Source organism: Lentinula edodes, assembly GCF_021015755.1.
Source record: "Lentinula edodes strain Le(Bin) 0899 ss11 chromosome Unknown C8R40scaffold_19, whole genome shotgun sequence".
Lineage (NCBI taxonomy): Eukaryota > Fungi > Basidiomycota > Agaricomycetes > Agaricales > Omphalotaceae > Lentinula > Lentinula edodes.
Genome location: NW_025764325.1, coordinates 304,323 through 314,293, shown reverse-complemented (window position 1 = coordinate 314,293; position 9,971 = coordinate 304,323). Strand labels below are relative to the sequence as shown.

General features: G+C 47.2%; 4 protein-coding genes across 4 annotated transcripts; 1 reads left to right on the top strand and 3 right to left on the bottom strand.

Annotated features, from left to right (window-relative positions):
• Positions 1-4: 4 nt before the first annotated feature.
• On the bottom strand, positions 5-2,750 carry C8R40DRAFT_1265420 (uncharacterized protein; the record flags this gene model as incomplete). Its single annotated transcript, XM_046233913.1, has 5 exons — positions 2,615-2,750; positions 2,317-2,559; positions 1,779-2,254; positions 1,680-1,742; positions 5-1,648 (listed from the first exon to the last, which is right to left on the bottom strand). Exons 1-5 carry the CDS (start codon positions 2,691-2,693, stop codon positions 5-7), a joined length of 2,505 nt encoding a protein of 834 aa, XP_046085977.1. The 5' UTR covers positions 2,694-2,750.
• Positions 2,751-3,815: 1,065 nt separating this feature from the next.
• C8R40DRAFT_1170997 (ferritin-like domain-containing protein) lies at positions 3,816-4,798 on the bottom strand (the record flags this gene model as incomplete). Its single annotated transcript, XM_046231628.1, has 2 exons — positions 3,816-4,416; positions 4,473-4,798. 2 exons carry the CDS (start codon positions 4,796-4,798, stop codon positions 3,816-3,818), a joined length of 927 nt encoding a protein of 308 aa, XP_046085976.1.
• Positions 4,799-5,194: 396 nt separating this feature from the next.
• On the bottom strand, positions 5,195-7,174 carry C8R40DRAFT_1265418 (uncharacterized protein). Its single transcript, XM_046233912.1, has 13 exons — positions 7,032-7,174; positions 6,921-6,955; positions 6,684-6,862; positions 6,605-6,648; positions 6,473-6,534; positions 6,300-6,397; positions 6,132-6,229; positions 6,068-6,075; positions 5,870-6,001; positions 5,747-5,805; positions 5,681-5,689; positions 5,584-5,621; positions 5,195-5,517 (listed from the first exon to the last, which is right to left on the bottom strand). Exons 1-13 carry the CDS (start codon positions 7,070-7,072, stop codon positions 5,331-5,333), a joined length of 990 nt encoding a protein of 329 aa, XP_046085975.1. The 5' UTR covers positions 7,073-7,174; the 3' UTR covers positions 5,195-5,330.
• A 1,115-nt stretch (positions 7,175-8,289) lies between these two features.
• C8R40DRAFT_1069797 (nucleotide-diphospho-sugar transferase) lies at positions 8,290-9,586 on the top strand (the record flags this gene model as incomplete). The annotated part of the gene is made up of 3 exons (XM_046226157.1): positions 8,290-8,436; positions 8,538-9,161; positions 9,224-9,586. 3 exons carry the CDS (start codon positions 8,290-8,292, stop codon positions 9,584-9,586), a joined length of 1,134 nt encoding a protein of 377 aa, XP_046085974.1.
• Between the last annotated feature and the right edge of the window lie 385 nt (positions 9,587-9,971).

Sequence of the window (9,971 nt, the reverse complement as noted above, 5' to 3'; positions counted from 1 at the left end):
GAACTCAAGAACTTGCAGAAGCTTGAAGTCCTCCTACCCAGAAGAGTTCGTCAGCTTCGACTCCGAAGACGGACGTGGACGAGGAGTTGCAGAAATCGACGCCACCATTGTCCAAGGGAGAGAGGAGGGCATGCTCACCATAATCATACTCGTGATCTAGAGAATCATATCTGCTCGAGGAAGTGCGTCTAGCGAGTTTGCCACTGCCACCCTTCTCCAATACCTGGGAAGCGCCACGTTTAAACGACGGTCGTCGAGATGCGCTCTCACCTCCCTCGACATGAAGAGCGCTCTCGTGAGACAGAGCTTGCGGGATCGCTGGCGATGAATCAGCGGATGATGACGACGACGGAGAAGAGCTGGAACCTTGAGAGTGACTGGCGGAGGACAAGTTGGGACTAGCACTGGCAGAGGCTGGTGTCATGCGAGAATTATTGTCTTTGGCAATAACGCCACCCGCCTTTCTCCGCATCTTTCCACCGAGGCCTTCCATACTTAAATTTACTGGTGCCTTTCTGGCCAATACAGCAGCTTCGTAAGAGCGGAGGTCTTCTGCATTGCCGTGCATTGTTGGCCCTCCCGGCTGAGCACCGTAATGTACATTGTGAGCCTGTTGATGATTGGCATGGCTGGGTTGAACCCGATGCGAATGCAAAAGGTGTGAATCCGGCTGTTGAGGATATTTGGCGCCGTATGGGCCATTGAAGCCGAAGAATCCCGCAGCGTACCTTTCCTCATCAAAAATCGCTGTCGGTGTCTTGACTGACGGTAATGAGGAAACACGTTGACGCCGGTAGGGACTGGGAGCACCAGTTGTTGGATGACCTAGGGGGGCACCGGGATTCATTCCACTCGAGGTTCCGCCTGGTGAGAGCATGTGCATATCGTGATGACCTGGGATGTTTCCACCTAGCATTCCTCCTACAGTGCCGCCTCCAGGTCCACTAAGGGGCGTCCTCATATACGCTTTCCAGAATTCCCGAAGCTCACGAGTCTCAATGTCTCTTCCAGGAGTACCAAGCTCCCCAGTGTCGCCCCAATTCGAATTCCGTCCGTTGCCAGTACTTGGTCTAGCTCGGGGGAAATGTTGAAGATTTTGGGAAGACGTCGACGATGCTACTACCGAAGCAGGGTTTGGGTCTACACCGGGCCCGACGAGACCCATTGCTTGAGCCTCGCCGATTGGCATCGGAGTCGCATCTGGATCGTTTCTTAAGGTCATACCGGTACCTATATTGGCCACAGCATCGAGTGGTAAACCCGTCGAGCCAGTGGGATTGTTAAGATGTGAATCAACTCCAAGGTGATTGAGATGGCTGAAAAACGGCGCGCCATCGTTTGCCAAACCGGCTATGACTGCAGGGTCGTCCAAAGACAGTAACCCGAAAGCGTTCGAAAAACCTGCATTACCAGAATGTTCGCTGTTATTAGACTGTTCGTTCACTGAACTACTAGAACTTGTTCCGGGTCGACTTCCTGATACCGACTCCGCAAAAGAACTCGAGGTACCTGGTCTAGACGGTGGATCTTCCGCTAGAGAACTGATGTCGCTCGCAGTACCAGGACGGGAATCATGAGAAGAAGAAGAAGAGGAAGAAAATGAATTCAGTGAAGTGGTTGATGATGTATGTGGATGAGGATGTGGATGCTGGGGATGAGGTTGAGGATGATATGAGTACGGTGTTTGGTGCGGATGTTGATTGTGGGGGTGGCGCAAAGTGAATGGTTGATCCTGCATAATGCTGAGAAACCGAAAAAGAAAGGATAAACTAACTTACTCTATAATCACCGCCAACTTCGAATGCAAAGTGATGCCCGGCATCGACATTGAACGGAATTGGACCACCTTCCCCATTTGCAGTATTCTCATGCCATCCACTAATCCACGGCTGGGCTGAGGCAGAGAAAGAAGGCAAGGAAGCGCGACGGTGCAGTTCTGATTGTTGTGCACGATAATTAGTTGCATATGAGGATTCAGGTGCTGGTTGTAAGACGAACGGATCGTCCTCTGTTGCATGATGAGCCGGATAACCCAAGTTACCGACAGAGGAATCATAGCTACCGTACACAGGTCCGTACGCGTTGCCAACAGCAGGATTGAATGTCGGAGGTTGTTGCTGATGCGGCGATGGATGATGGGAAGTTGAGCCAGAAGGGTTACCGGAGCGAGATTGGTTATGACCTGGGCCAATGGGGGCTGTTTGACGATGGAACTTGACAAATGTGCACCGGATCTTGCGTTGTACACATTTCGCTGAGCGACATGGTACATGGGTAAAAAAAAGACAAAATGGTGACAAAAATAAATGTGCTCACAACATGGATTACATCCGTCGCACGGTAAACTGCTCTGCACACATTGATCACAAGCCTGTTTACTTGTCGTGGCACGTGTGGCATTGGCACTGAGCCCCTTCCTCCGTCCGTGTGTATCATTGGACACCACTCCTCCTGCTACCTTTTCACCAACATGGCACTTGTTAATGTGCCTAGATAGAAGGTCAGAGCGAGAAAATTGGTCCCCACAATGCTGGCATTTGTATGGTCGGTCGCCAGTGTCTTATATGGAATGAACGAAAGGTTCGATAAGGTGGCAGGACAGGATTGTACTCACGAGATCGCATATGCCTCACAACATGCTGGGGCCGAGTGAAAGTTGCAGAACAAACGGGGCACTTGTGGTCTCCACCCATCAATACTAGTAAATGTGGAGCGGTGACTAGTTTTCTTGTGGAGACTAGAGAGTTGCTCTGGAGCGGGCCCCAAATACGAGTATCGATAATTATTCTGTTCAAGTGGAGTAATTAAATACCGTACCTTGCTTTTGATGCAGTAGTATTTCTTCGTCTACGTCGTTTTCTTGTTGGTCTTCAAGAATATTCAAAGTTCAAGGTTGTCCAGAGCATAAACAAGGCCACTTTTTTCAAAAGTAAACTGGAAACTACGTCGATGATTCACACGGCAGAGCGGTGGTGGAGTTCAAAAGAGAAGTGGAGCTAACCCTATTTTAGGTCCTCGGTTTCCGAAGCGTAAATTACGTCATAAATATCTTTAGGTTAGGGTCATAATATTGGCCGGTTCGTTTGGACTGGTCGAGCTGCAACTCCTGCTCCTACAACAGTTGCACCTGCACCTGCACCTGCTTTCACACACGCACCCGCACCCGCACCCGCCGAGCTGCTCGGCAGCAGCCCCAAAGTCTTTCTCCGTTCAAACAGACATCCCAGCTCCAGAATACGTCTGTCTGTTTGATTCAGCTTGATCCACTTTGGGTTCTACCTATTGTACATATACATAGGGTTGAGCTGAAGGAGGCTAACCAGGAATGCTTATTCGGTGGCTTATTTGTAGCTATCCGTAGTTTTTGGATGCATGCGGCGGTTGAGAATCTTGAAAGACTCGCGGTTGTGTTTGAGCTTTTTTGGGTGCTACGCGAATTCCATAGTCATGTACATGATGAGGTGCCGAATCGAAATCAACGATGAATACGATAAAGCTCTTCTGCTTGAGGGAATGATGCTTGGATTAGAAAACCTCCGAAATTTATGAAGTAGGAAATTGGATACAATATCGATTGACGACCAAAAGCGACCATAGTACGGCTTATATAATTCTAGCTCGAATAACCAATGCCAAACTTGGCCTTTTGTTCAATCAATGCGGAGGATTGTGATTTATTGACATACTATCTATCCGTACAATGTATCTACACGAAGCAAACAACTATTTACATGCCGATGGACTAGCTCTTGAAACGAGAACATTCATAAGAATCGTGACTTGTCCGATGACAAAAGGAGCACACGGAACGACCATTAGTCGACTACATTCATACTCGAGTCTCCCGTAGACGAGGAAGAAGTGCCATTCGAGTTGAATGGGAAACTCAGCACTGCAACACCTGCAGTAATCGTAGAATCATCCGCCGTGGTGTTGCTGCTCGACAATACAGCATACGCCAACGAGTTGTTGGGTACGACCACTTGGCCGTTCTGAACTTGGACAAACGAAATCGCAAGCCCGCTAAAGAACGCGACATACTGCCCTTCAGCGTCAACGCCATCCGCGGTCACGTTCGTGGCTTGACCGGGCGAGGCGTTGTCGAAAGTGAGGGCTGGGAACGCTTTAACCGGCAGTGAAGGGTTGGAAGACGGACAGCCAGTGATGAATTGCGCTGCGAGAGTGTAGACGACGCTGAGCCCGAGGGGCGTGTCGAGAGAACCCGACCAAGGATTTTCTTTGTTGACTGGGCCAGCAATCCAGGCAGCGTGACGTGCTTCGGTCGACAGAATGACAGCGGCAGCAGTGAGATATTCCTTGTTGGTGATATACTGGGCAGCGCCAGCGTAAGCAGAAACACCAACGCCTTCGAGCAATTGGGAGAGAGCAGCGAACGAAGACGGCGAAGTATATGGGCTATATGCGCAATCGTAAGTAACTATACTGCGATTAAATACAGCTATATAACTTACAAGCTGTACGTGCACGCCTGGGTGGCGTTACTGCCGAGTGCGTTACTCAACAGTTCGACGTGTGCCTGTTCGTGAGCAGCGATTTGCTCGAAACGGCCTCTCGCCCATTCAGGCAAGCCGTCGTTAGTGAAATCGTCCTGAGAAAAGTTGCTCAGGGCACCGGTGTAAAAGGCGGATTCGAGATACTCGAGAATGAGGGCGTAGTTAAGAATGGTCGTGTCGTCGATTGTCGAAGAAGAGCTTGATCCATCGCGGACTTGAGGAGTAACGAAAGCAGAAACAGTGCAGGCGAGAGCAACAATTGTCGTAAGGAAAGCTGTCTTCATGATAGTCTGGAGGATTAGTTTGATAAAAAGTCGAAAATGTCGAGGGTTTTTATAGGAATTCGTAGCGTGGCCTGTTTGGGATGTGGTTCGATTTTTGCAAACATGTCATGTACGATGCTAGACTCGCTCGGGCATTTCGGAATCTGAGACGTCGCCATGTCAGACAGCACTTACTGCATCCTTGGTGTTGGATCCGAACAGAGATGTTGCAGCTTTTCCTAGAAACAAAAACATTATTTGCCAGACATTGTTCCTCATTAGAAGCTTGTGAGTACATTGAGCAACATCCAGGACAAAAAGCAAAGAGTAAGATGAGATTTTCATACCAAATGTCTTATAACCTGATAACAGTCATGCTGATGACGATGGTGACACAAAATCAGCAAAACTACATAGCGACAGTATTGAAGCTTGAAAGAGCCCCACAGCAATTTTAGCTGACTACGAGAACATAGACGCAGAAGGTTGGCACTGAAAACAGATACCCTGCAATAATTGAGAATGTATAATACACGTCCATGGCAATACCAAGTTATACGCCAGAATTAGTCCGAATTCTTTGTCGGCGCGATGGTTCATATTCGTAGCGGGAGGTTTGAGGCGCCATATTTGTAGTACCAAATTCATTATTAGCGAAGATGAGCCCCGACATCTGCGTTTCGTTTAAACGGTCTTCTCGTAAATTAAGCATCAAGCGCGACATCATGACACTGGAAATTCTGCGATGATATATGTTACATATAGAAATCTAGATGATCTCCGATGAAGAAACGGAAGGGGCTTACATGTTGGAAAAAATCGGGAGCAAGCCCTTGGTGAATTCCTGCAAGCAGGATATCTTCAAATGAGACAATCAGGTTCCAGCTACAACCTACAACGCACCGTTCCGAGCTGGGAAAAAGAAAACACGTCATCAATGAGAGGCAAAAGAAAGGAAAACCAGCGTACTGCAAAAGCCAATATATTTGCCAAAGTAGCAAGAGTGATTATTCCAAAATACATTAATCCTTTGAGAGTGAGAGAGAAAAGATATCCAGATACGTTGTTGAACAAAAGGGTTCAACGACTCACCATCTCGCATGACAACAGTTCCTATCCCTCTCGATATGTAACCGTCTTTATAAATACAATAGGTCTTCCAAAGTGTCAACGAAAAGACGCATAGATCAAATACAAATATTCCAATCCACAGATAGGCCAAATCTACGGAGAAGACGAATGAGCGATGAGCCGGTGACAAGGGGATACAGAACGCAAACAGTTACGAACGAAGTCCTCTACGTCAATGCCCGCCCTTGATTAGACTTCATAGTTATATAGTCGAGACACTCACTGTGTATCTGAAAAACTCGGAATAGTGCCCACTTGCGCTGACGCCGATGGGAGATCTACTGCAGCTGGTCCAGTCCTATCTGCGAGATACAACTGTACCTGTGGACGGTACGACCTTGATATCAGCTACTCTTGAACAAAAAAAAAAGAATCGGCTTGTGCTACCAACCACATTATTCACCATCATACCCATCAACACAACACCGAGAAACCCTGCTATTCGCTTGCTACCGCCGTATATAGCATGCATCCTGAGCAGAAAGAGTACTTGGGATGATGATCGATGTCAGGCGGGAGATTTTGAAGGCCGTATGGAGTTTTCAAGAGAACGATTGTACTTACTACTAATGTTGATTTGAACAACGTATATCAATATCTGTGCATAAAGGTCGAGCGCTTCGCGTCTGTCAACTGAATTGAATTCATGGCAAATCCAGTATCAAGGTGATCCAGCCTCGTAGTACGAATGCTTACCCCTGTGTAAAACGACCCAAACGTGAACGATCATCGATTAACGACTTGTGAACAGGAAAAAAGGATTATCCATACGCACATCGCGATAGCGCAAGATCAGTCCAGGTCGGAAGAATAACAACACAAATGGTATGTTGCCCAGCAGAGTCAAGTATCGATTGACGAAGAAAAGGATTGCAGCTAGTCTTTTGGTATCGCGTTTCCAGAAACGTTCTATTTCAAGGTCGAAGGTGAGGAGGTAGTCGTACGCCAAAATCACTAGAAACGACATAAGCAGAAGCCGAGTCCGATCATGGGGTGGAACTTCATTACTCACCGAATTCTATGAGCTCCATGTAGTGATTCCAGTTCCTACAACGCATAGTGACATGAGTCGCTGAAAGACAATCGCAAAAGCACAATCTCGACCACTCCTAGTCGTACTGACACTTGGATTTGGATCTCTGCAGTGGTCAAAGGCTCGGACATGAATATTCGAATAAAGGATCACAAAGGCGAAGGGGAATGGAAGATAAACTTGAGGTGGGGTATTAATAGTGAGACAAGGCCAGATTTTCAAACCACAAAATCCATGGGATCTTATTATAGCCGGTTCAACTAGTATGTACTTGAGTACGCAGCGGGTATTCAGCCTTATAAGCTTGACAGCTCCCGCGTTGCCACTACCGTAACAGCCTGCCAGGCTTGCTATTGCCAATGATTCTATCGTCATCTGATAGCATCTGATTTCGAAAACTGCAGAACGATCTATAAGAGAGGACGGACCCAGCAGGCAAAGTCCCTATGCGTTCTCCTATACACCTATCGTATGCATTGCATGGACGCCTCGCTACACCTCTATCTCGTTATCGACGATCGCGGGTCTAGCGGCGTATGGCCGTAGACAATGACAATGTGGACTTGGTTAAACCGTCGTTCAATTATAAGACGGGAAGAACGTATATGTGCGAGCTTGAATTCCATTCTGATAAAGTCTGAAGGTAGCCCCTCTGAGATGGAATTACTCCTAAAGAGTCATTCGTTGGGCCGACAGCATAAAAACCACAAGAAACTGGAGAAATCATCGTTAGCAGCGTGTCTTAAGATCATCTGAATTATTCACATACCACATATTTTGTGGAGTTTCAATACATACACCATGCTATCCCCTTGATCACAACCTACTTCAAGCAAGTGTTAGGGAGACTAGTTTGAACCAGTTTATGCACCACTTGTCAATTTTCCATAAAATAGCGAGTAAATGGACTGGAATCGTATATGTTCACGAAGATATAAGCATGATATAGGTTGCCTGCTGGGAACAAGTGAGCATGAGAACACCTCGATTCTGTGTCTTCAGCACCACAAATACAGAGATCCGAGGCGTTCCACGTAGTGACATTGATTCGCTGTATATGGTAGAGAGACCTGAGCGAGACGCGCCCTTGTCCAAAGTTCCCACACCCACGGAAAGTTTGCGACGTGGCTGACAATGACTTCAACTCAAACTTTGAATAACAACTCTTTCGTTTACCTTTTATCTTTCACTTCAACTTTTCTCGAAGCAGGACTCGACAAATCGCGCCTTTTCCGTGTCAAGTCATCATAAGTATCCGGTCGCATGATATCGCCGTGATTTCGCAAGATACTCATTCTACTGTAACCGTTACAGTACATTTATTGCGATGGGCAGTGTGGATATGGCCATGCTCCTGTGGGGGGTCCTATTAGTGACAGCTGGTGGCCTCATCTTTGTGAGTACACTGTTCGAGCTCCCTCCGAATGATGAAAAATTGGCTGTTTCATCCTTGTTCTTCGAGCTTCGGGCCATCTTTCATGATGTTCGCGTCGAGGTAATGACGACAAAATTGGGTCTTTAGCTCTTTGAGCTTCTGAAAATTGTTTTCGCCTAATGATCTGTTCTGATTGTTGTTAATTCTGACTATCCCCCCAGATATACATGCTGTTGCTCATTTGGTCCCCGAAACCCATCGTTACCCGTCAATCAGAAACATATTATCGCTCGCATAAATCTTATGATAAACCGCTTCCTCTCACTCGGTTACAAGACCCTGCTACCGTTGACTTAAGCGTGGTCATTCCAGCATACAACGAGACTGAACGTCTGCCTATCATGTTGGAACAAACTATCAGTCACTTGACAAGTATAAATGAACAGCGGAAAAAACACAACTCAAAGAATAACAAAAGTTCCAAGGCGAAATTATCTTCACCCTCATCACGACCACGGACATTCGAAGTGCTGATTGTTGACGACGGGTCGACTGACGGTACCAGCGATGCTTCGCTAGCCCTCGCTCGGTCCAAATACCCAGATTTTGACATCAAAGTGGTTAACATGGAGTTGAATCAAGGCAAAGGCGCTGCAGTAAGACATGGAATGCTGCATAGTGGGGGCCAACAACTTTTGATGGTTGACGCTGACGGCGCGAGTCGTTTCCAGGATCTTGAGCGTCTATGGGAAGGCATGGACGAAATTACCGGCGGAGATGACGCGGGTGAAGGGGTAGTTGTTGGCAGTCGTGCTCATATGGTCAAGACGGAGGCTGTGGTCAAAGTCAGTCCTTTCTCAGTCTCTTTTCTCGTTCTCGGGAAAAACTCACAATTACTTGCATTCAGCGATCCTTTATTCGTAACATGCTAATGCGCTGCCTCCATACTCTCCTCCTCATTGTCGGTGTAGGTCACATCCGGGATACCCAATGCGGGTTCAAACTATTCTCCCGACCTGCCGCTCGTAAAATGTTTCCATACCAGCACCTCCCATCATGGATGTTCGATGTCGAACTGCTATTACTCGCTAAAGCACAGAATATCCCCGTGCGAGAGGTAGATGTGCAATGGCATGAGGTTGGAGGTAGCAAATTGAACGTCGTGAAAGCAAGTTTAGGGATGTTGAGGGATCTAGGAGTGATCAGAGGTAATATGTTATTGGGGAGGTGGGGTGTCGGGAAAGAAGGTGGAAAGGAGAAGGTTGAGTAGAACGCATGATTCCCTGTTACAAGTATCTTTATTTGAACGCTGCACAGACTTTGGAAAGACTTGCCCAACTGGCACGTTAAAGCTCTTTTGTGATGTTCTTTTCCACAGACATGGAGCTTCTGTCCAATCTCAAGACCGGTGATGCTACATTGCACCTACATGGCGAGGTCCCCCAATTGGTGAATTTATGATTGGGGGGTTGCTTCCCGGAGTCTGGAGACTAGTAGAGACCAGCATCAGACACCCTGGCGTCACCTGCGTAACGATCATTTGTTCCGATCTTTACAACCAATTTGCAACGAGTAGGTACCTCACTACGGGTTTATGCTTGGTTGCATTTACTTGTTCCGATCGATAAGAATATCCGAAGGCTTAAATTAATAGT